Source organism: Enhydra lutris, unplaced genomic scaffold (assembly GCF_002288905.1).
Source record: "Enhydra lutris kenyoni isolate GAN:26980312 unplaced genomic scaffold, ASM228890v2 scaffoldscaffold14, whole genome shotgun sequence".
NCBI classification, from domain to species: domain Eukaryota; kingdom Metazoa; phylum Chordata; class Mammalia; order Carnivora; family Mustelidae; genus Enhydra; species Enhydra lutris.
This window is the reverse complement of record NW_019154098.1, coordinates 19,641,601-19,668,164: the sequence shown is the minus strand read 5'-3', so window position 1 is coordinate 19,668,164 and position 26,564 is coordinate 19,641,601. Positions and strand designations below refer to the sequence as shown.

The following is a 26,564-nucleotide window of genomic DNA, read 5'->3' as shown; positions in this document are numbered from 1 at the left end:
TCAAGAAGGGCTCATATGAATTTGTGGGAATCAGCTCCACAAGGCCTCCCATTACCAAACTGTGCTGTGAAGTCACGCAGCAAAGTGGGCATATTTCCATCTTTCCATTAGAGCTGCCTCTCTGCCAACCTAGCCACCCCCATTTTAGATCCCCCATTTCTCAGAGAATGGCAGATGGGCGCAATCTGCACTCACACATGCGCGGTGGCTTTGAAGACTTGTAGTGAAAGACCAACAGGAAGATAACCAGGTTTTCCCCAGTCTTGATCCTTCTCAGAGGTAAATCACTCCCGAACTGGATGACTTGCCTTTTAAAAGCAGCACAACAGGCCCATTAGCACTTAATTGCATTAACAGTCTGTTTCCTAGCATAACAAACAGACTTGATTTAGGGATGAGGCAAATCTGGGGTAGCCAGGACAGTAGTCTATTTCTACTTATCTGATGGGAGTTCCCTCAGGTCAGAGACTATTTTCTCTCTGGGAAGTGGTGGGAAATTCCTACGTAGGTGATTTTTAGGCAGATGGTGAAGCTGATATATTTAGAGGCTCCAGAAATATCGTTCCCTTAATTACACTGTCAAGATCTTGATTACCGGCAGCCTGTTTCACTCAGACCAAGGCTATTTCACATTTGCATTTGAGATTCCTCTAAGGGAGCTGGGCAATGCAGCCACAGGATGAAACTGGTGATATTCACGTGGCCTTTGGGTGGATGAATAAATTGTTATTGTTGGAACTGAAAATTAATGATGGTCTATGGAATGATGTGAGATATAGGGAACATATGTTGACAGATGGGAGACGGGTAGATAGAGGTGGATGGATAGGGACAGATAGAGAGCCGGATGGATGGAGAGAGGGATGAGAGAGATAGAGGAGGACATGGATGGATGAACAGGTATAGGGCGAGATGGATAGGTGGAGAGAGAGAGACAGTTCTGCCTTTGCACCTCAGTGCTGGCCAATAAAAATGACTGTGCGAGCTGAAACCATACCGAGTGCTCTCCATCATGTGGAAAAATTAGTATTGTTCTCTGGACACTTAAAATTTTTTATTCAAACATTAAAAATGGTCTTTCTGTCAGCTGTAAATATACAGGGAAATGAAAAAAGTAGTAAAACCTATTTACTTAGTAACCTATCCCTTAAGACATGAGGAAGATTGAGAATTCTTGTATTTTATTTCTTTGTCGAAAACTTGAGAGCAGTGTGAACAGTGCTTGTTGCCTTCTCCTCATCACGTAAGTGAGGATTCTCAGTGAGCGTCTTTTCCATGCCTTGACAAGCCATCCTACTCCTTTCTAAGTCTGGATCAGCCAGCAACATTTTATCCTTTCTACTTTCAGCGAGGCGAAATGTCTCGGAGAGCTCCCACACTGGGAAGCTTCTCACTTCTTCTGGGGCATCTTCATCCTTTCTTCACTGCCTTCTGGATGCACAGCAAGATTCTCTGGAACAGCATTGGCCCCCAAACTCCCAGGGTCAACCAGTTCTTCCATAATCCTATTCCCGTTTGATCAGAAGCTCACTTCCACAATGATCACTTTCCACTTGACCGTACTTTCATCTTTTTTGGACAGCTCCCCCTTTCTATTGTCCATTCTTATCAAACGTCATAGATTTATCACCGGGAAACAAGGAGGAAACACCACTACCCGCTTTGCAGTCTGTGTGTGAATGAACACACATGTGGTGACCGGTCACTGACAGATTGTGAGAGAATCACGGGATTGGTCACCAGGCAACACACATTGGCTGTTCACATAATGATTTTCTGAATGAGGAGCTGGCAGCAAAGTCTGTACTTTATAAAACTACTCGCAGTTAATAGACCATAGTAACCGAAATATGAACTGTGTTGTTGAGAGACTGGGTGCATCAATTTGAACCATGATAACCAAATTCATAGTGCTTGCTTCAGCAGCACATATATTAAAATTGGAACATAACTGAATTCACAGTTATTGGAAACACTCAAAGCAAGGCCAACTCTGTGTGTGTGTGTGTGTGTGTGTGTGTGTGTGTGTGTGTGTGTGTATTTTAGTCTTCCCCTAACCTGTCCTAACAAAGACCATTTCAGTCTTTGTTGGACCTGCTCATTGGACTTCTATAGCACAAAACAGGAAGAAAGAGGAGAAAGGCAGAGGATCACTGTGTGGACAATACAGACTGGGACCTGCCAGATAGGTGTGACAGGAAGAACAGAGAAGAATCTTTTTCTCCTCGATTTCCTTTTTTTAGGATTGTGAAAGGAATGAAAGTAGTTCAAGATTAGGATAGAAGTGGATAGGAGCCAAAAAAGATTTTAGTAAGGGTTGCACTGTTCTCATATGAGAGTGTCCCCTGCTATGGACTGAATACCTTCCCTTCCAAATTCATAGGTTGAAGCCCTAATGTGATGGTATTTGCAGCGGGGCCTTCAAGGGAGATAATTAGGAGGGCGGAACCCATGATAGGATTAGCATCCTTAAAAGAAGAAGAAAGCTACCATTCCTTTCTTTCTGCCCAGTGAGGCAACAGTGAAAGGGCTGTCTATAAATCAGAAAGAGGGCTCTACCAGTATTCAGTTCTGCAGGTGTCCTGATCCCAGACTTCCAGACTCTGGAAGTGCGGGAAACAAATTTCTGTTTATAAGCTACATGATCTACTGTACTCTGTTTCAGCAGCCTGAATGGATGAAGACACCCTTATTTTCATAAAGACACATAAAATATTTGAGTTCTTTTGATATGTCTCTTCATGAGGAAACAATGCTTTCAGTATGTGATAATGCTCTAACTTTGGATTCTGGTGGTTTCATGCAGATGGACACATGTTCCCTGGGTCCCTGTAGGAGCTCAGCTTAGTGGAAAATTCTGGATTTGAGGAGTGGAAAGAAGGGTTCACACTGTCCCTGCCACTTGCTGGAGGAGTGAATTTACTCCTGCAGGCTTGCCTCATAGGATAGGAATTATTTAAACACATTGCCTGCGACAGACTAGGCACACAATAAATACTAATTACCAACTTCCCTTCCTCCAATAACACCCTGGGGAGGCACAGCTATATAAACGTTCCCATTTTTAAAAATCTGAAGTGGAAATGAGGAAAGCTGAGAACTGAATTTGCATCTCAGAGCTCCCAATTGGATTTTTTGCTGTTTTCCTTGTGCTGTTTCTGTGTTTTTAATCTGATAAGAAATAGTTTGCAAACTAAAAAAACAAAGTAAAGCAAAGGCAACACCTGATGAACTGAGCACAAAAGGAAATCCAACAATTCTGCTATGTCCCTGTTGGTTAGTGTTTTTCTAAGTAGCAAGAATCAGAGCCTAGCTTGTTTTTTTCTTGTTTTGAAACTGGACCATTGAAAACACCTCAGTAATAATAACTGCAAAAAGATGAAAGAACAATGACTGAATGACTGTGTTTGGGGCATATTATATTTTACAATTCCACGTAAAGATCGGCATTGATAGGCCCTTTGGGCATAGACTAGGGCTTGGAAGGAGGTAAGAGGTTTAAGATCAAGAAAAACAAGGGAGCGACCACACTGGTACACTTGACCCATCTACAGGTGAGGGTGCTCACAGGGAAAGCAGCACAGGGCCTGGACTGTTACTGTCACAGTTCAGAAGGCCAGGAAGTGAAGGAGAAAGAAAAAAAATGGCCCCAGCCCAAGGGCAGTTGGCCCAGTGCTGACCTTGACACTGTAGGAAGTCCAGAGAATGGCTACGAGAGTTCAAGGAAAGACTAAAATCAACTGCAATGGATAAGCTGCAGTGGATTCTTTTAAAAATTAGAGAAATAATGATATCATCACATTTTCCACTCTTTAATTATTTCTGTATCTTGATTTAGAGTGTGACTTCAGATCAAACACTTTCCATTCTCTGGGTCCCAGATTTCTCATCTGTACAAAGAGGTGGGTTCAGGTCACTGTCGCAGTTCAGGCTGCTATCACAGACTACCATAGACTGAGTGGTTCAAACAACAAGCACTTGTTTCTCATAGTTCTGGAGGCCGGAAGTGCAAGAACAGGGTGCCAACTTGGGGTTCTGGTGAGGGCCCTCTCCCTGGCCTATGGAAGGCTACCATCTTGCTCTATCCCACATGGTGGAGAGAGAGTGGTCTGGTCTCTTCATCCCCAAGAAAGGCACCAGTCCCATCGTGGGGACTCTACACTCATGACCTTATCCAAGCCTCATGACCTCTCAAAGGTCTGACCTTCAAATACCATCACATTGAGGATGACGGCTTCAATATATGGATTTGGGGAGGACAGGAATGTTCAGTCCCTAGCAATTACCTCTGAGTCCCTTCTCTCTGATACTGTAGATGAAGGTTCCTTATTGTCCACCAAATCAAATTCAAATCATCTGTCCAGCTTTCAAGATCTTCCATAATTGGATGCCACCCAAGGTATCACATGTGTCTGATGAACTTTCACCTGCCTTTAGATCAATCTCTAGCATGCCTTCACTACAAGCTATATTAATCCATTGCCTCTACTTTTTTCCATGTTCACTCTCCTCTCTTGGAGACCACTGAACTCTCTCCATTGCCTCAAGGACTAGCCATTTTGTGGGAGCCATTCTTCCAGTCCTCAGACCATCTCACAGGAAAGAATAACATTAATACAAAGTTTTCCTCCTGTGTACTACAGAGGAAATTTTAGGATTAGCATAGGCAGGATCTTATTTATTTATTTTTAAGATTTTATTTATTCATTCGAGAGAGAGAGACAGAAAGACAGAAAGAGAGAGAGAGAGAGAGCACACAAACACGGGGAGAGGCAGAGGGGTAAGGAGAAACACACTCCCTGTTGGCCTGGAACCCCAACGTGGAGCTCGATCCCAGGACCCTGAGATCATGACCTAAGCCAAAGGCAGATGCTTAACCATCTGAGCCACCCAGGTGCCCCACAGACAGGATTTTAAAAGGGAAGTTGTTGTTGTTGTTTCGTATTGTTTTAGCTCATGTAAATGCCAGTTCTAAAAATTTGAAATTAAACTTAATATGTATAAATCATGGCCCAGAGCTGCTGCTATTAATCACAAAAATCAAAGATTAACAGCATAGGAAAAGACAAAGGACATCAATTTAAGGTAAATTACAGCTGAATATATATAGGATCACACTTTATAGCTTTACAAATACCAAGCAAATTCTCTGATATTTGTGATAATATAAGAAGGTCACAGTATTAAGGATTTGCCTTTCGTTGTAACATTTTACTGAAAACCATTTGTACGCCTCCACACTAGGATTCAGTATTAAATATTTAATAAAAAAAGATTCCAGCTTGGATTTTTTCCCTAGGACTTGATCTATGGTAATCTTTTGAGAAGTTCTGAAGCTGAAGGCAATAAAAGACATTCCTGCTTCTGATAATTGTCCATGGTAAGTCATTACCGCTCTTAGGAATACAACACATAATACAATTTGAAGAAACATCTGTAATGGATACCTGAAATTGTAAGAACAATACTATTCTAAAACCAGAAAGAGTTTATGAGCCTTTATTCCTGCTCCATGGGAATGCCTAATAATGACTCTACTGATAATATGGTCTAAGCAGACAACTTACAAGAGAGAAAATGGAAACTTTGGGGAAAATTTCAACATTATTAATAATGACACAATTTTATTTTCCAACTATACAAATAGTAATGAAGTTTGTGTTAAAAGAGATGGAGGGAAAAAAGAAAAAAAGGAAAGAAAAAAAAAAAAAAGAACCTCCAGGAGTTGAGAGCATCTCAGTCTCCTTGAAGTAGAGAGATGTGTATGCTAGACGGCGCCCTTTGCCCCCCAGGTCTAGTCTCTAACCCATTTCCCCCCTGCTTGTGCCTTTGGAGACAGAGCTTATCCAGAGGTATCAGTGGGGCTCCCTTGCCTCTGGCTTGCGGTCAGCCTCAGCCAATGGGAGACACCGGCAGAAGGTCAGTGGGAGGAGTCACAGGGGTTGTACTTCCCTCCCAAACACCAGAGCTCTCAGCGGTGCCCTTTTCTATAGCTACAAGTCTAGCTAGTTTCAGGTAACTGCTCCTTTTCTTGCCATTTCAGATTAAGGGGTGGCTGTGGCCTCTTGCCGTTGTTAGCTCTGGAGTGCTTGTCCATCTCTTCTTGGTTTTCCTTACCTTGGCCACAACTTACAAATTATCCTTTCATTAAATCCATTCCAATCACTTTTGAGTTTGCCATCCACTTCCTGCCAGGACCCTGAGATCTCCAGAACATTTGCCCGTCTACTCAGTCCCCTAAACAGTCTAGGACATCTTTTCATCCAGTCCTCTTCTCCTCCTATAGCAGATAATGTCTGCTGCTTTGGTTTCTTCAGAATCCATACAGTCTGTTCCTTGCACAGCAGCCAAACCTTCCATTAGAGAACCACCTCTCCTCATTTCTCAGGGCACAAGGTTTGGATGAGACTGATCTCAGCACAACCCAGGGTGAACATCTGATCTAAGTCAGTTCCATTAGGCTTAATCTCAGGACTTCTATTGGAACCATGAGGGCAAAGAGGCTTTTATTCAGGTAGACAAGTAGCCGTAATGGAAAACATAAGCCTGGAACTGTCGGGCCAAGGATGAGGGCTTGCCTACATGTACACCGATGAAGTGGGCAGGGTGCAAAAAGATGGAGAAGCAGGCCTAAGAACATTATTTGGATCCCCGGATCCCACCATGCCTGAAGCTGATCCTTGGGTACTGTTCTCTATGTGTTCTCAAAAGTGATACATCCCTTTTTTGCTCAAGCTGAGTTGAGCTTTCTGTCATTTTCAATGGAAAGATCCCCCACACATTTGGAGGAAGTAAAAAGTAGAGAGTATTGGAGACTGTTGACTTACAAAATGATGCCATCCCCATCTGCTGTATTGTTTTCATCGAGAACCCCAGCACACGGGTCATGAGAGGCTACCTGCGTTCTTGTTTACTACACTTTCGGTGCTACCACCACCTGCATTGTTCCTTTCATCCTTTGAAATCTGTTTGAGATGGGACAACACCAAATCAAACAACCTACTCTGTGTTGAACTTTGTGACTGAGACCCAGGCATGAACTGGTACAAACAAAGAACAATGGTGGAAAACAGCCTAATGCTGTGTTCAAGTATTATTTTCAAGTACTGTTTGACTGGGCCTTCTCAGATGACATGGTTCCCCGGCAGGAAAGCTGTTTATTGTGACAATCATCATTCCCATTTACTGCCTATTACAATGTGAGTCACTGGGAGGTCAGACTGGTCCAAAAGCCCAGTGTTCCTGAGCACTCCAGGTCAAGTTCAAGGGACAGCAGTCAGGTATAGGGATAATGGCAAAGGCTGAATGCTTTGACATAAAGAGAAGGGTTAACTCCCAGCAGATGGCTGCAAAGTGAGTTTACTGTCTTTAAGGTATCATGTAGCTTGGGAAAAGAAATCAGAGGGACAGTGTTAACATGTCCCCAGGTCCTTTTCCACAGTAGCTGTCCTCCCTGAGAACAAAGATTAAATCTTCATTCATCCTTAAATACTTCACTCCTGCCTAGTACCCGGCCCCGCACAAAACAGGAGCTCACGAATGACGACCTTCGGGGCTTGCCGGCTTCAGAATACAGATAAAATACGAGATAACGTGTCAGAAGAGTCCACACCTGGTAGTTGCTAAAGCTCTTTGCTATTATTGCTATTACTTGTAAATGAATGTATCTATGTTATTAATGAGCAGGTTCATGAAAACTCACAGAAACCCCCTTTTTAAGCAACCTTTTCCACTTCCTCACCTCACAAGGCAAAAGGCCCATTGTGCATTTGAGTTATTTTCCCTCACCTTCACATGTGTGACAAACGACGCCATCTACTCCCTCACTCATCCATTCACCAATCTGCCAATACCTGCAATTTGCAATGTATTGGACTCTATGTGGGGGAATCAAAGCTGATTAGGACACAGCCCCCCCCCACCCCCATGTATAATGCAGGTCTGCTGGAAACGGACAGGAAGTCCAAACAGCCCACAAATGAGAGATCCAGCCTATGGAACGAAAAGCATGCTTGCCACAAGTGCTGGGGGTACCCGGGGGTAGGGGCGGGGGCGGGGCGCGGCATATCTACTCCCGAGGGAGCCTTTTCCGTACCTTATCTGCAAGCCAGCCAAGATGCCTGATCTCTCGGCTCCCAGCAATGCCCGTTTTCCCCAGCTGCTCTCTGACCTCCGCGATCACTTGGGTTAGCAGGTCACTAACATTGGAATGGATGGCACTGAACCAGGCCTGGGCGGTGGCTGAGTCCTTGCTCCTTAGGATCACCGTGTGCTTTGCATCTGGAGAGTGGATTTCAAGCTGCCTAGAGAAGCAGAGAGAGAAGGGTTAGAATGCTCCCTAGTAGGTCATGCTTTGTCAAGTCCTGGGACACAAAAATGAATTAAATTCTCTGCTCTCACTTTCGGACTTTGCCAGCTTTACCTGGTTTATCTGAATGCTCCCCTCATTCATTCATTCATTCACTTATTTGTTCATCCACAAACATCCACCGAGAGCTAAGGCATTGGTCTAGGTACTGGGGACACAGTTATTCAAGCCCCAGATCACCTGAATTAAGAATGTCTGGTTTTCCTGTTATTCAGCTGACTGGCTTATCCACAGTATCATTTCAAGACTTCCAAACTTTGAGCTGATACTAATTTGCTTTACCTCTCAATCCACAGAGGATTTTAAGAATGTACTCACATGCTTGCTGGAAATAGCTAGCTCATGCTTCATCCTACTGCTCAGAGGTAACTGTGAATATTTAAGAACCAAAGAGGACCACACTTTGCATTCCTTCGGAATCCTGTCTGTGGCACATTTCCTACGATTTAATCCTTGGGCATGTGTAATGAAGAAACGAATTGGCTTAGGAAGGGGTAACTTTACAGTGGGGGAGAGAGGTGCACTAAGGGCTTTCTTTAAGGCAGAATAAGAAAGGAAAGAAAGAGGGCACCTGGGTGGCTCAGTGGGTTAAAGCCTCTGCCTTAGGCTCAGGTCATGATCTCAGGGTCCTGGGATAGAGTCCCACATCAGGCCCTCTGCTCAGCAGGGAGCCTGCTTCCTTCTCTCTCTCTCTCTCTGCCTGCCTCTCTGCCTACTTGTGATCTCTCTCTCTGTCAAATAAATAAAGAAAATCTTTAAAAAAAAAAAAGAAAGAAAGAAAGAAAAGAAGGCAAAAGTCAAACATCAAAGCTTACCCCGCAGGTCCACAGGGACCACCCAAGATACAAGTGAGATTTGCATACTGTGATTGTGGTAAAAGAAGGACGTTCTAGATAGATTTTTTTTAAAGTACTCCTAGATTAACAAGCTATTGCAAAAATAGTATATATGGACCATATAATGGAACTCTCTGTCCATTATAACCTTCTCCCAGTTTTTCCCTCAGGTTATGGAATACAATATGGAAACTGACATTGGTACAACGTAGGTGTGTGGTTCTTGTGCCACTTTGTCTCCTGTGAATCACAACACTCAGAACACACGACTATTCCAATCCCAAAACCCTCCCTCCAACCACTCCTGATAGTTATGATGCTCCCCTCGCCACTGTCATCCCCAAATCCCCAGCAACCATTAACCTGTCCTTCATGCCTATACTTTTTACACAGCTAATTTGTATTGCAGGGCGAGCAAAAACCCCACATTTATTCATTCATGCATATATCCAAGTAAATATTTTTACATTGACGTTTGCATCAGAAAGAGAGGAATTGGGAAAATTCAAAACTGAAGAAAAATGATCCATTTGTTATTTCGTCCCTTAATTATTATGCTACCATGCGTTGGATGTTTACTATTTACATACGGATCTCCTAATTTCTCTAGGACTGATAATTATTAGTCCAACTTAACAGAAGGAAAAAACTAGAGTTTGGAGGGAGAGAGAAGTTACCCAAGGCCACACAGTGATGTTAGGATTCAAATCTATGTTGGTTAGGCTCCAAATCCCAGGAATTTAGCTACTGTATTACAGTGTCTCTCCTTTAAAAGGGACAACATCCTATAGGGGGGCACTCGTTTTCTTCCACAGCTGTCTGAAGTCTCATTCTCATGCTCAGTAGTGTCCTGAGTTTCAAAATAACAATTTGCAGATCCCCTGAAAATCAGAAGTCCCAACGCAACCTCGCCTCGTTAGCATTCGAAACCAAACTTTTAGAGCAAGTAAACCTTTTTACTCACAAACAAAAATTGTAGAAAAGGAATGATTTAGAAAGTAGAATGTCTCTGGGGGAGTTTTAGCAAAAATTAGCATTTTTTTTTTTTTTTGGTCAAAAATTTGCAAAACGAGGCTCCTCACAAAGACTCCAAAGTTTTTTGGCTTTTGTGTGTGTGTGTGTGTGTGTGTGAGAGAGAGAGAGAGAGAGAGACAGAGAGAGAGAGATAAAACAGGGAATTCTTCAGGTGACAACTGTCCTCAGAAGAAAAAAAATCTCATGCCTTTTGGGCACTTTTCAAAGAAACAGGAGGTAAGTCTTGCCTGCAGTTCTCACTCTTCAATAAAGTTACATAGTCAAATACCAACCAGGGTTCTCAAAAAGCATTCATGTGCTTTTCTTTTTCTCTTTTTTCCTTATTTTAAAGATTTTTACTATTTTTTTTTTTTCCAAGTAGGCTCCCTGGCCAGCATAGAGCCCAAGGCGGGGCTCGAACTCATGAAACTGAGATTAAGACTTGAGGTGAGGGCGCCTGGGTGGCTCAGTGGGTTAAGCCGCTGCCTTCGGCTCAGGTCATGATCTCAGGGTCCTGGGATCGAGCCCCACATCGGGCTCTCTGCTCAGCGGGGAGCCTGCTTCCCTTCCTCTCTTTCCGCCTGCCTCTCTGCCTACTTGGGATCTCTCTCTGTCAAATAAATAAATAAAATCTTAAAAAAAAAAAAAAAGACTTGAGCTGAGATCAAGAGTTGGACACCTCACTGACTGAGCCACCCAGGCACCCCAATATTTTATTTGTAAGTCATCCCTACCCCCACATGGGGCTCAGACCCACAACCCCCAAGATTGAGAGTTGCCTGCTCCACTGACTGAACCAGCCAGGTGCCCCTCAGTGTGCTTTTCAACTTATTCTAACATGATCTGTTATTCTAGAAATTTAAAACCTGCAACTATTTCATTTACGATATTTTCTTTTGAAGATCCGGATTTATTTTTAAACAAATGATGGTTTGGGAAGCCGCCACTCCCCAGATATCACACACACACATACACAAATGATATTCCAGCAAGGAAAAAAGGAAACAAAGAACATCTTTGTTGGATTGCCAGCCTGCCCCCAGAGGAAAGCTGACTTGTAAACAAAGGTACAGGTTAATGATACAGAGACCTGTTTCTCCCAGGCCCTAACAGCATTTATCATCACTAATTTTTAAGTAAACTTTTCAAGTATAACCTGCAGACAGAAAAGTGTACAAATCGCAGTGCACAAATGTACTTCTGCAAAGGGAATCCATTTGTGGAACCGCCACTCAGATCAAGGAATGGGACATGACACGCGGGGTCCCAGAAGTCCCCTTCGCACCCCCTTTCCAGTTATTACCTCCCCGCCCCCAACCAAATCGCCCCTATTTGGATTTCTATTACCAGGGATTACTTTTATCTCAGCCAAAATGTGTTTGTTTTTGTCTTCACTGGCTGCTGTTGCCTGAAATCCAGGGAGGATCTTGGACCATTTCTGGGGCAAACAGGTCCTGTGCTTTTAGTGGTGGTTCTCAAAGTGATGCCCACTGGCAGCAGCACCAACCAGGGAACTTAACTAGAAAAGCAAATCCTCGGATCTAACTCTGAAGCCACAGAACTAGGAATTCTGGGAGTGGGACCCAGGAATTACCCTCCAGGTAAGTTTGATGCAACTCAAGTTTGAGGGAGGTTGCTCTAGGAGTTCATAAGAAGCCCTGAGCTTGGTTGGTTGCCAGGGTTCCCAGTGGCCGAAAGGTGCACTGAGCTCCTCCAATCAGTCTTACAACCCCAAAGAAAGAACTCAGAGGACACAACAGAGCGGCCTGTGGCTTTTTATAGTTAAAAAAGGAAAACAAAAAAAGATGACAGAAGTTCTCAATCAAAAGTGTTCTTCAGAAACCCCTGAATAGGTTTTTGCTTTTGTTTTGAATCACTTGACTAAATACAGATGCTTGGACCCCATTCCAGACCTACTGAGTAGGAATTTCCAGAGGCTGAGGCCTGGGTATTCACTTTAAGTGTTCCATAAATTAGGGGCGCCTGGGTGGCTCAGTCGGTTAAGCGTCTGTTTTTGGTTCAGGTCATGATCTCAGGCCCCTGGGATAGAGCCTCCGCATCGGGCTTCCTGCTCAGCAGGCAGTCTGCTTCTCCCTCTCCCTCTGCCCATAACCCCTGCTTGTTCTCTCTCTCTCTCTCAAGTAAATAAATAAATAAAATCTTTAAAATAAATAAATAAATATTCCATAAATTCTATCAATTAAGGACCATGGCAGGCCTCTCTGAGCCCAAGTTCAAGTCCCCTGTAAAGCTGTGCCTATAGCTGACTGTTACCAGAAGGCTTCTGGGCAGGCAGTGTATCAGTTATCCACTGCTGAGTAACAGCCTCCCCCTGAATTTAGTGGCCGATAGCTGCAAAACGTTTATTATTTCACAGTTTCTGTGGCACATGAATTGGAGAGTGGCTCAGTTGGGTGGTTCTGGTTCAAGGACTCTTGTGAGTGTTGGGGCAGTGTCAGCCGCAGCTTCAGGCATCTGAAGCCTTGCCTGGGACTCTACTTCTTAGATGGTGCACTTAATTGGCTGTTGGGAGGAGGCCTCAGTTCCCTGCAATGTGGGCTCTTCCAGAGGTCACTGAATTTCTTCATGACATAGTAGCTGGTTTTCCCCAGAGAGCAAGAAGGAGTTGCTCTTCTTTTTTTGACCTGGTCTCAAATACACACACTTGGGCCTAATTTGTCAGTGAAGCTCCCTTTACCAAAATGTGATCCCGTGCAGTGCACGTTTTAGAGCATAAAGAGCTAGAGAAAGAAAGTCCGTAATTCCATTCCTGCGCAGGCTGTGTCATCCTTCCTTCTTCGCCAGCCTACTTTCTCACCAGTTTAAGGCGCACGTGCCAGATGGAAGCTGTGAAGCACGTGGGGTTTGGGGTCAGGCTGGCTCTAAAATTTGTTGGCTTGTGAGGCATCACGCGAGTCACTTAACCTCCCTAAACCTCAATTTCCTTATCTGTAAAATGGCTCAATAAGCTTGCCTCTTAAGATTTTTGGAGAGACCAAACGAGATAACACATACAGGCACTGTCACAATGCCAAGCTGGTCTTGATCGGTTCTGGTTTGCAATGGATAGTCTTCCCAAATGTGTGCAACACAACGAGAGGGGCCCCGCATGGCACGGAGAGGCCTCCAGGGTGGGCTTTGGTTCAACTCTTTCCCCAAGTCCAGTGTGGACTTGAAGGAAAATCCAGATGCAGGAAAAACAAAAAAGTAAACAAGGACTATTTCTAACATCCTGGAATGGAAAAGGAAGGGTAACTTTGGGGAGAGGCATGGGTGTCTTCTGCAAGATCTTGGATGATTTGGGGTAAACTTGAGAATCCATCCCCTGTTATCCCCTTTACCTCTGTTCTACCTAAAAGAGCCCCATGAGACCCACGTTCAGCATGTTGATAGGAATTAGGGCCAGCACTGGAGCTACAGGAATCTGCTAAGTCTCCTTTGTTTTCTCAATGGCTGAACTAACCAGCAACCGTGAGGGTGAAAGGATGGGGAATTGTTTTACCTTCCTGAAATTATTTTGCTGATAACATATATAAAAGAACCATTTTCATATATTTCACGTAACCCATTTTTTAAAAGCAATTTCAACTCCAGTAAGTACTTCGTCCATCTGTAAATGTACGGAAGGAGATAAAGATGAAGAAATGAAGTAGAAATCGAGGAGGTGAGGCGCGTGGAGAGGAAACAAAGGGAAATAAGAAAAGCCCTAGGGTGGAAATGCTACTGTGGCTGGGTAGCTGATGTCATTAAAGTCAGGGGACCCCAAATGCATGAGACAATGGAAGCAAAGAAAGCACAGGGCAGGGGTGTCTGGGGGGGCTCAGTGAGACAGGCAGACCAACTCTTGATTTTAACTCAAGCCATGATCTCTGAATTGTGAGTTCAAGAGCTCCACACAGGGCTGTGTGTTGAGCGCAGAGTTTGCTTAAGATGTTCTCTACCCCCTTCCCTCCGCCCCACCTCTCTTAAAAAAAAAAAAAATAATAAATAAAATAAAATCTTAAAAAAAAAAAAAGCACAGGGCAGAACAGTGAGGGTAGTGTCCTATCACTGAGGTCAAACTGATCTTTATAAATGTTTGTAAATGTGGACACTATGCTGGGAAATGTATCCAGGAGGGTTCAACGAGGAGGGAAATTGGGTGAAAAGAAGACAAGATTAGAAAGGAGACTTTGCTGTCTCATATTCTGGCTTCTGAATTTTGTCCCACGTATCCATTGTGTATTCACTGTATTGGGATGGCAGAGGAGGAGGAGGAGGAGGAGGAGGAGGAGGAAGAGCAGGAGGACCGGGCTGTAGGTTACAACAACCTTGTCTCAAATCCAAGCTCTGTCACTTGTGAGTGACACAATCACATCTCTGATTCTGTCTACCCAGTTTCCATTCCCCTTTCTGGCAAAAGGCTTTACCCCCGTTCTTAGCCTCAGTGGTTTGGGGGCTCAATGGTTTGAGTGTTGTAGGTGTGATCTAATTTGCCTCATGGAGATCTGGCCCAGGATTTTTGTAGGAGTAACTGCCAAGGAGGTGTTTTTTCCTTATCACACTACTGTGGGGTCAGAGAAAATCATGGATCTACTGAAGACCATCTTGCCATCAAGAGGGGAGGGTCCGCCTGCAAACGAAGCCAACACTAAGGAAAACAAAAGCTGAGAGGCCTGGATCCAGCCATACCTGACACACAATATATCCTTGTACTTTTCTCTTATGTTCCCCTTTTTGCATAAACCTATTTGAATTGGGTTGTCAAATACAACTACGAGTCCTGACTCATTGACCACAAATAGGTCACATAATTTCTATGAGGCTCAAGTTTCTTTATCCCCTGTACAACGGGGGTGGGATGGTGATGATGATAATGATGATGAAGTGACAATGACGATAATAACAGAAGTGATAAAAATAAAACCTTCACGGGGTTACTAGAGCATCAAATGAGATAATAATTGTGGAAGTGCTTTGCGACTTGTAAATCCTGACATTAGCAGGTGCCATGTAAGCTTTCGGCATTTTAAGACTCTTCTGTTGGCTCAGTAGCTGGGAAAAGGCACTATATTAGTGAAGACAATGCTTTTGAACTGTCGGCCCATATGAGCAAGTTAGTCATTTCCTAGCTACACCACTAACAAAGAGACAAGGCATGCATATTGAAACAAAATCCAAGTAAATCTCTTGAGTTACAAAATGGAGCTGGAAACATGCGGTGATTTCTTAATACATGTACACAAAGATATGCTGTGTCTATACATGAGTTTTCAAGAGAACTCGCGGTGTTTATATCATGCGTTGGGTGTCCCTATCCCCAAGAAGCTCACCATGTATATAGCAGGATGAATAGCATCATTCCAAATTCATGACTGCCCAGAACCTCAGAATGTGACTGGTTTGGAAACAGAATCTTGGCGAAGTAATTAAAGCAAGGATGGTGATGAGATTCTTATCTCACTCATCTACCCACTGAATTAGAGTGGGTCCTAAATCCAAGGACGTGTCATTGTAAGAGACAGAAAAGACATGGAGACACAGAGAAGAAGGCGATGTGAAGATGGCCACGGAGCCTGGAGTGGTGTGTCCACAGTCAACAACTGCCAAAGACCGGCAAGTACCGGAAGCTAGGACAGAGGCATGGGATGGTTTCTCCCTCAAAGCCTCTGGAGGGAACAGCCCCGCCAACTCCTTGATTTCACACGTCTGGCCTCCAAAACGGAGAGAGAGTACATTTCTGTTGTTTTAAGCTTCCCAGTTAGTGCCCACTTTGTCACGGTGGTCTTAGAAAACTCATACGCGGTGTAACCATCTTTTTGCGCATAGTTGAATGGGAACTGCGTTAATGTGTGAAATATGGAGGTGTTGAAAGTAACTCCTTACTTACTTTCTCCTTGGCAAAAACAAAAACAAAAACAAACAAAAAAAACACCAAAAAAATACCCTTACCCCCACCAACATTCAATTCTACAACCAGAAAGAAAAAGGAAACCCTCCTGAAATGAGGGACATAGTAACCCCTGCTCAGTAAATCAGAGTGCCTTCTACTTCCCTCGTGGCATTAGAAAAATTAAAAAAAAAATCTAGAGAACCTCCTTGCAAGCTGATGAGTCCTACATTTCTGGAGCCGGGAAAGAGGAGGGAGGGAGCACCTCAAGGAGCAATAAAGTTAGGACAGTTGATTGGAGCTATTTTCAGCAGGACAGTCTTTTATGACTCCTGTTTTGTTCCCCAGTTGAACTGACCACTGCTTGATGAATTGTATTTATCTGTAGTTCAGCGATAAAGTTCTTTTAATTCCCCGCTGAATAGAAATATTTAGGGCAATGCCACAGCTGTGTTTATTCTCACACTCCACCACAGTTATGTAAATACTGCCTATGGAACTATTTCTGATAAAGGCCCATACCAACCCCGAGGAATTACACGCTCACTCGAGATGTCTGCCAAGATGAGCAGTTTCGATCCAGCTTGGCACAGCCTGTGAATGATATCACAGCTTCTCAGAGATCATTTGGCAAACCTCGCAATAAAAGAGTAATTTTCTTACCCTCTTACTCTTTTAAAGGCTCCCGCTGAGACAAATAACATTTCCCAGAATTCTCTGCTCCCCTGTTCAGAAACATGAGGCTGCCACATAAAACTTGAAGCCTCCCAATGCAAAATTGATGAGTAAAACTTGCAGCCTGGCAACAAAGGCTTCACGTGACCTTTCCCCTCCAATGGGAGGCCGGAGAAAACACAGATGAAGGTAGTTCTGAAGAGAAGGCCTGCGGGCTTGCTGCCACCATTGGGAATGGAGGGGAATTCAAACCATGTGGTTCCTGGTCATTATGGTTGCTCCCAGCTCCATGAATCTGTGATTCCCAAGGCTGATACAAAAGATTTCCTCACAGACAAATATATGGCATGCCATGAATACTGGCTATCTCTAGATAGTTGAATTTCGAGGTATTTTTATTTCCACCTTTCTGATTTTCTGGCATTTCTAAATTTTTTGCAATATAATCAGACAGATAAGAGGAAAAAAGTTTAAGGAAAGGAATGTTGGCATACCTTTTTCACTAGGAAGAATATCTTTAGATGAACAAGAAAACACTACAGAAAAAGTTAGAAAAAATTTAGAATCTTTTCTTAAATCCTCAAATTGGTTGTTAACTAAAAAGACTTCAAAAGAAAGAGATAAGAGATCTATATTTACAATATTCATAATGAGGAGGAGAACCTGTCCTGTGGGGATGAAAACTCCATCACCACCAAGTGAAAGGATGTTCACTTTCCTCATTTTGTCCCTTCCACCAGCCTGTGAGATGAATGGTATTAGTGTGTCAACTTTACAGATGAGAAGATGGCCCCACAGGGGGGCTAACTTTTTCAATCTTCCTGTAAGTAAGAGGAAAAGCTGGAACTGAATCCCTAGCACGTGACTACACAGCCTGTGTCTTAATCAGCAGCTCCATTGAGCAGGGTGTTTGCAAAATGTGGTTTGTTGCTTACGAGAGTAGAGAACATTTCTTCTCCTCTTGGTTGCTGCTCAGTATCTTTCAGACATCCTTCCTGTGTATTTGGAAAGTTTTCAAAATTATGAGTTGTGCTTCCCCATGCTAGAAGCCAGAATTTGAGTTCCCCATCTTTCCTGCTGGTTGGACTCAGAGCCCCTCACCCAAAATGGCAAGGAGGCACCATGAGAAAGTGGTTGTGTGTGGAAGACATCTTTGGCAAGTATGGCGGCGGCGGCATCCAGCTCTAACTGGCAGCAGCGGCAGATCTTGGCCAGTCCCGAGCTGTTACTTGTGCAAGCTGAGGCAGTTGCCTAACTGTGGCATGGTTGTTAGATGGCAGCAGCAGTGGGATTTCTTCTAGAACGGCATTCACAATGCAAATGGGCATTGAGCTTAGCCTGCCTCTCTGAACTCTTTGGGAAATAGGTGACCACTCTCATATCCTCAGCCAGAGTTGATTCTATTGCCTGACACTACAATCTCCTGCTAAGAATGCAGATTTCAGAATCTCGTTGCCATGATGGGGGCTACTGAGATCACCTAAGGAATATGTCAAGTGTGAGCAGTGAATAGAGAAGGAGCCAGAAAAGGTGTTTTGCTATTTTTCACAAAATCCCATTTCAAAAACAGGTCATGCATGATGTAGTATTCTGCTAGGCTCGGAGGGAACCTGACGGTATCTCTCATGTTGGGTAGTTTTCAGTTTTTCAGTAACACATAAATTTACAAAATATGTGAAGAATTTCAGCACTTCGACTTTCCTAGGGGAATGATATCATTATCAAAGTTTTAGGAGACGAGTCAGCTAATGTCAAACTACAGAAACATTTTATTTTTCCACTACTGACTTCATCTGTACCTCACAGAATATTCTGTGATTTGACCTTGCTCAACTGATTTTTTTAAAGCCATTTAAATATACAATGTGCTATGTGGGTCAAATAAATTTATATTCATCTCTAGATCCTTAATATCCTACACTGACAGCATAAATAGTCCATCCCAGAGTCCAGTCCAGAGCAAAGCATTTGCAGTCTGAACATCTATTTTTGCTTCTTTCGAATTAGATTATTTGGGGCCAGAGTTAGCAAATAAAAATATAGGATGCCCAGTTAAATTTGAATTGCAAATAAATAACGAACAGTTTTTAGTGTTAAGTATGTCTTGTGCCATATGTAGTGGTAGAAGTGGTATAAAGCACAGGGATTAGAAAGTGCATAGAAAATAAAACTGATAATCTTCATGATGGATTAGCTCTGAGGGATGGGGAAGAGGGAAGTGTCAAGGAGTTTTCCAGCTTAGCTGAATGAAGGACAGTGTCTGTCTGTTACTAAGATTAAAAATTGAAAATGGTTCAGATTGGGCAAAAAACACGAGTTTGGGTAAATTTCTCCATCTTCACTTAGGTATCTTGTAATAACCTCAAAATTGTAATGTAAACATAGACCAGCTATGCCCCAAGGGTCTGTCTCTTCTATGTTTATTTTATTTTCATGGAATCAAGATCTTCCCAATAATCCAGGTTGGATGACCCAATCATTCTTGATGTCTCCTGTCCTCTTCTCCCAGGATCCATTCAGTCTCCAAGTTTTATCAATATTATACTGGTGGTATCTCCCTTTCAAAAGAGATGGCTACACTGTAAATTAGCAAGTTTTCACAGCAGAGCTAGGGTAAGCGCTTATCTAGGATGGGATGTAAGGTTTACTTTGTAGGCCAGCTTTCATCAAACGGTAACAGTTGCCTGAAATGATATTAGAGAGCCTGAGGTCTCATTCTAGACTCAACAAGAAAAAGGAGCATCATCATATACTGACATGTGCCATGGACATGGGAGTGGGGACTGGCGGCACTCATGTTGTCTACTTGATATTTCCAGAAAGTGTTTTGAACTGTAGCTCTCACATGTAGTTCCCCACTACCCCAAGCTTGGAGAGAGTCGTGGCTTGCCATCATCCAACAGTTTCTCTTTCAAGGCTTATCCCTTTAGAGTTTATCTCTCCCTCCAAATCATAAATTCTCTGAAGGTATGATATGTATTATGTTAATATCCTCCTGTTGCCTGACACACAGAGGGGCATAACCCATAAGTAACGTATGGCTCTATTACTAAAAGTTTGTCCAGACTTGATGGTGGCTCCCTTTCGAACTTTTCTTTTTTTAAGATAGATTGATTGATTGATTGATTGATTTGACAGACGGAGATCACAAGCAGGCAGAAAGGCAGGCAGAGAGTGAGAGGAGGAAGCAGGCTCCCCACTGAGCAGAGAGCCCAATGCGGGGCTGGATCCCAGCACTCTGAGATCATGACCTCAGCTGAAGGCAGAGGCTTTAACCCACTGAGCCACCCAGGCGTCCCCCCCGACCAACTTCTTGTTAAGGTTCTACAACCACCTCCCTTTACATTGTGTTTTCACCTTACTACATGTGAACTATTTCAGTCTTGAATAATGAAATTTAATTCTATGGTACAAAGTGCTTCAGTTTTAAATCACAAGATTTATTTACTAGAGTTAAGTAAGTAAAGTCAAACATGTTTTAATGTCCCGGAAGGGTAGTTTCCACAGATGATGTGCGACAGTGAATTCTGAAGCATTTGGTTAATTTCCCGTTACCTTGTTTATCAGACAATTTGTCATACATAATTTTCTTGGGCTAAAGTAATCGATTTGTGATCTTGCCAGCCTTACCAGGTTGGACGTAAAAGCAGACAGGCTTGCAACTGTGTAAATCAGGGTCAAAAGATGACACAAAATTAACGCAACAAGGAATACTTCTATCTGAGAGGTAAGAACAGGAGTGGATGCCCTTTAAGTCATTTCTGTGGGATGCATGGACAAAATTACAAGACAGCTTGTCATTCGTTAATCAATTATTTTGAGTGTCTGGCACCTAGCCGTGGAACGAGGCACACGAGGGGAAGGGAAGTGAACACAGATATGGTTTCTGTGGTTCCTGAGATTCTAGTCTAGCAATCTTGGACAAGCACACATTTAAGTTTTCAAATAACATGAAAAATTCCTACCATGAGAGAATAATTTGTATCTGTTTTAGGAACAATCTTTCATTCAGTTCTTAATAAACTAAGCAGTAATTCACCACCGTGATGTCCACAGCTGCTTATACATAGTAATAGTACTTCACCAAAGCCAAAATATCACTCATCCGTTCTGTTTTAATTTCTACTAAGTCTTTCTATTTAAAGGGGGAGGAGAAGAAAAGGGGAGAAGGAAAAAAGCACTGTATCTCCAGTGCCCCTATACAGAGAAAGATGTCACTGGTGGAAGGCCATGAAGCTGTTACTATCTTTCCACAAGGATTCTTAGTAGCCACCACTCAGCAGAGAAGAGGGCCCCAGGAGAAGGGAAAAGATGAGGGGAAAGTTTGATGAGATGAGAAGGATCTGAAAAGGATCTATACCACCCAAAGGGACTAGAATAGCCACGGAATTGGGGTTCGGAAAAGTGGAAAAGACCATGGGCAATTTTAGTTAGCAAGGGAACACTAGAGGAAGAGGAGAAGCAGAAACCAAAATGAGCCAGTTAAATGGATGAACGAACGAATGATCAAAGACTGAATTAGTAATCCAGAAAGAATTCAAAGGTCATTTAACCCAACCACTAATTTCAAAGGTGAAAAATCTCCAGGAGGAGAAGTAATTTATTTATCTGTGGTTACACCTGCTGGTAGGAGAATTACTGAACATGGAATCCAGAATTCCTAACAACGATGTTTATTCAAGATCAGAGGATGGGCACAGAGAGCTCACATGCTGGAGACCACCTTACCTTTCTTTACAGTCTTCCAGAGGGCTGGTCCTGAATTTGGGGCCAATACCTCTTTCTGCATTTGAAACAGTCACTGTAATACTTTGTAGATATTTCACTGTCAAAGTATTTATAGAAATGACAGCTTTATAATTATTTTCTCTGTGAAGTCTTTGCTCAAAGACATGTTCACCTCTTCTGTAGATAGCAATAATCATTTCATTACTTGAAGGATTTAAACAAGCACAAACAAATCAGCTACCCACAAAATTGCTATGTTAAAAAAAAAAAATCTGTATCTGAATTATCTAGACAAGTTTTAAATTGTCATGCAATTCTGTACTGGTTGCAAGAGAGGGTGAAAATCAGAATATTGCTAATGATCATCCCAAGTTTCAAAAGGTCACGCTACATGAAATTCAATCTTCTTCATTCTTACAGTAAATGCCACGGTGCCAAAGAAGTTGGGAAGAGAGTCAATCTCTCTGTGAAGGAGCAAAGCTGTGGGTTAGGTTTGTTTAATTTTGTTTTGACTTCATTAGTTTTTTTTTTTCCCCCTTAAAGAAAATATGTGTTAAGACAGTAGAACAGAAAAGTTGTTACCCATGAAGGAAATTTACTTAAAGCTTCTACTTCTTGACATGGAGGTACATGGGGAGGAAGAAAGGGGGGGGGGCACGCCATGGAGGGGAGAGGAGAGTGCCCTGATTCTGTAGTTGCTACCTGGAACAGATGACCTCCTGGGCTACTCAGATGCCTGCCTCTGCCTATAGCATTCCAAGTATGTGTTCCCTCCAGATGTGCAAGTCAACTGATTGAGCTTTCTATTTTCGGCTTTGTACCCCTGGGTAATCTGCATGAGGGCTGTTTATCAATTAGCCTGGACTGATCTAATTATATATTTATTATTTCAAGATTTCAACATATCCCCTCCAAAAAAAAAAAAAAAAAAAAAAAACCCTAAAAGAAACCAGATACTTACGTGGGGCACGTACCGATAACCTTAATCACATCTGAATCACTCATTCAAAAATATTTATTGAATGCTTACTCTCAGCCGGGCAGTCTCTAGGTTAGAGACACTGAGTCCAACAACATAGCCATGGCCTTCAAGGAGCTTATTGTCCATGGGGTGGAAGGGATGTGCTAGCAGACAAGAACCCAGTAATCACCCTTTAGGAGAGGCCACGTAGGACAGTGGTTAGAAAGTCATTAATGGAGTTAGTTGGCCTAGGTCTGTGCACTGCCTATGAGCTGAGCATACTTGAGTGAAGATCTCAACCTCTCTGCAACCCAGTTTCTTCATCTACAAACAGGAGTGGGCTGAGTTCTAAACAAATACAACCCCTGGAACAGTGACGATCCTAAAGCTTAATTAGTTTGAACATTTTTTATTTAAATTCAATCTAGTTATCATATAATGTATTATTAGTTTCAGGGTAGAAATGAGTGATTCATCAGTTGCATACAACACCCAGTGCTCGTTACATCAAGTGCCTTCCTTAACGCCCACCACCCAGTTACTCCATCCCCCATCCACCTCCCCTCCAACAAATTTCAGTTTGTTTTCTAGAGTTATGAGTTTCTTATGGTTTGCCTCCTTCTCTGTTTTTATCTTGTTCTATTTTTCTTTCCTTTTGAAGGAAGGGGATAAGTTGGCTAAATCAAAAAGGAAGAGTAGCCAAGGGGAGTATCCCAGTGAGAGGGGCAGCCTGAGCAAAGGACAGAAGGGGAAAACTGCATTGTACATTATGGAAACTGTGTATAGTACTTTAAAGGCTCAGACAAAATTTAGGGGAGAGGTAGGCAAGGAAGTGGGAACAGAAATAGGGGTGAGTCCAGAGAGGACACACTGACAGAATTTCACTTAAGCAATGGACGTGATCAAGCTGTATTTTAGTGAGATCACGCTGGGAAGATGGGATTGGAGGGGACAGAGACTGGAGGCATGGAGACTTGCTAGGACATCTTTGAAGGGAAAGGGGTGGCAGCAGTAGAAATGCAAAGGAAAGACCACTTTAGATATCAAAGGTTAAACTATAGCAGAGTAAGAAGAGCATTTTATTCTATTCTACTGTGATCATCAAATACTTTGATATACTTAATACAAAGACTGAATTAATTAATACTGAATCTTATCTTTGTATCTTTGGGAAAACGTTTCCTCCAAATATTGAATTCAAAAATACCCAGGCATGGATGCAGGAGTCTGCGAGGCATGGGAGGAGGCCGTGGGATACAAATATAAGTTGGATGGAATCCAAGCCATTTATAGCCTAGTGAGGGGGATGGTACCAAAATAATTATAATGCAGGGCACAACAGGTGTGCCATTAAAGAAACACACAGTATCCGAGGGAGGCACATTGGAGAGTAAGGATCAGGAAATAGCTCAGGAAGAGAAAGGCATTTGAGATGCGGATCTCGTATAAGAGGATTTTGACAGGTGGGGAAGGAAGGGGGGGCATTCCGGTTTGTGGGGACCACCCATGACCAGGGACAGAGATGCTAAGGGTATTTAAGAATAGCAAATAGCCCAGTTTTTCTGGAAAACTATTTCTATAACTGCACTGATTTTTTTTTAACAGTGTTGCTGAGATCTAACTGACATACAATGAAATGTACTTTCAGTAGCAGCAGGTTTAGACATATGCACACCCACCATGATGACTCTGCTTCCCTCCATTTCTCTTACAGCTCAGTTTGCATGATCTAGAATTTCAACAAACAGAATCATTTAGTGTATATTCCTTTTTCATACACAGTATAATTATTTTGAGATTCATAAATGTTGTAGCATGTATCAGGAGTTCATTCCCTTTTGTGACCAAGTAGTAACCAATGTACGATACACCCCTGTTGATTTCTCCATGCACTTCTGGATAGACATGTGGGTTCCTCCTAGTTTTAGGTTATTACAAATAATGGTGCTGGGAACATATGTGTTTTTTTATGGACACATGCCTTCATTTCTCTTGGGTAAACAGCTAGGAGTAGAATCACTGATTCATACTGTAGGTAGGTGTGTGTTTAACATTTTAAGGAATTACACAACTGTGTATCAAAGTGGTTGTAACAGGATGTCTGGAAGGCTCAGTCAGTTAGGTGGCCGGCCCTTAATTTCAGCTAAGGTCATGGCCTTGGGGTCATGGGATCCAGCCTCATGGAGGGCTCCAGGCTCAGCTAGAGTCTGCTTGAGAGTCATCCTTTCCCTCTTCCTCTGCACCTCCCCCCTCATGCTTTCACTCTTTCTCTCTCAAATGACTAGTAAAATCCTTTTTTTTTTAAAAGTGGTTGTACAATTTTTCATTCCCATTTAAGTAGTGGATGGAGGTTCTAATTCTTCCACCTCCTTGTCAACACTTGATATGATCAGTGTTTTTAATTTTAGCTAAATTAAACTGTGTCACGGTATCACACTGTGGTTTTACCTTACGTGTCTGTAATGACTGATGATGTGTATCTTTTCTTGTGCTTATTTCCTATTCAGCTATCTTCTGTAGTGAACAATATTTTCTCCCAGGCTGTGGCTGGAAGAACTTATTCTTAAGAATAAGTTTTAATTTTCATGCAATCTAATTTATCAACATTTCTTTATGGATTGTGATTTAGGTGACATATAGAACTCTAACTGACCCAAATCCACAAAAGCTTTCTCTTATGTCTTCTTCTAGAAGTTTTATAGTTTTAGGTTTTACATTTAAATTGATGACACATTTAAACTAGTTTTTGTATAGGGTATAAGGCAGGGATTGGAAGTTCATTTTTTTGGGGGGCATCTGAATACGCCATTTTTGCCACACCACTCACAAAAAAGACTACTCTTCCTCTACTGAATTGCCTCTGTACTTCTCTTGAAAAATCAGTTGTGCACCTATGCAGGAGTCTTTTCCCAGACTCAGTATTACATTTCATCAACCAATTATCTATTCAACGTCAGTATCCCACTTTTTTGATGACTGTAAACTTTATAAAAACTCTTAAATGATATGGTGCGAATCATCCAACTTTGTTTTCTTCAAAGCTCTTTGGCTATTTCTGTATGCATATTCTATTTGCATTTCCATATGAATTTTTTAATCGATTTTCCAATTTCTGTAGAAAAACTCGTAGTGATTTTGATGACTGTGGCGATGCCCCCACAGATCAATGAGGGGAGAGCTGTCTTCTTAACGAGACAGTTGTTCTTTTCTGTAGGCCCATATTTCTATTTGCCATCATTTTCTTTCTGCCTGAAGGACTTTCTTTAGCTCCTGTTGCATATGCCTGCAGGTAACCAGTTCTTTCAGTTTTTGTATGTCAGGAGAAATCTTTATTTCACCTTAATTTCGGAAAGGTATTTTCACTAGATATAGAATTCTAACTTGACAGTTTTTTTTTTCTTTCAATACATGGAAAGATCTTGCTTGACTTTCTCATTGGCATTGCTTCTAAAGAGAAATAATCTGCTGTCATGGTTGACTCATGCTGCTAACACAGGGTACCATGGACTGGGTGGCTTAGAAACACGAATTTACTGCTCACAGTTCTGCATACTGGGAGGTCCAAGGTCAAGGATCCTGCAGATTCCATGTCTGGTGAGAAGACATGGTAGAAGGGACCAGGAGTTTCTAGGATCTCTTTAAAAGGGCAGTAATCCCATCATGAGGGCTCCACCCTCACACCTGAACACCTCCCCGAGGTCCCACCACCTAACACCATCACACTGAGGATTAGGTTTCAAGAGGGAATTAGGGGCGGGACACAAACATTCATCTAGAGCAGCTGCCCTTTCTTTGTTCCTTTTTACGTAAAGTGTCTTTTTTTTTGCACAGCTTTTAAGTTTTTTATCACTGGTGTTGAGCAATTTGATAATAACGTGCCATGGTGTCACCTTCTCCATGTTTCTTGTGATAGAGTTTATTGAGCTTCGATGGGCTTGTGGGTTTGTAGTTTTTGTCAAATTGGGACAATTACCAGCCAGTTAGCAGTTTTTCTTTGAAAGTTTTTCTTCCGCTGCCCACTTTGAGGAGCCAACCACAGGTATATTAGGCTGCTTGAATTTGCACCATAGCTCACTGATTCTCTGTTCATGTCTTTATGTATTTTTTTTAAGA

The 26,564-nt window shown here is 42.5% G+C and overlaps 1 protein-coding gene across 1 annotated transcript in view; it reads right to left on the bottom strand.

The window, feature by feature from the left end:
- LOC111146652 (syntrophin beta 1) overlaps positions 1–26,564 on the bottom strand; it is a 227,023-nt gene that overhangs the window by 76,941 nt on the left and 123,518 nt on the right. Inside the window, exon 3 of the mRNA XM_022502291.1 lies at positions 8,096–8,303. Coding sequence (XP_022357999.1) covers positions 8,096–8,303 — 208 coding nt within the window. The remainder of the gene's footprint in view (positions 1–8,095; positions 8,304–26,564) is intronic.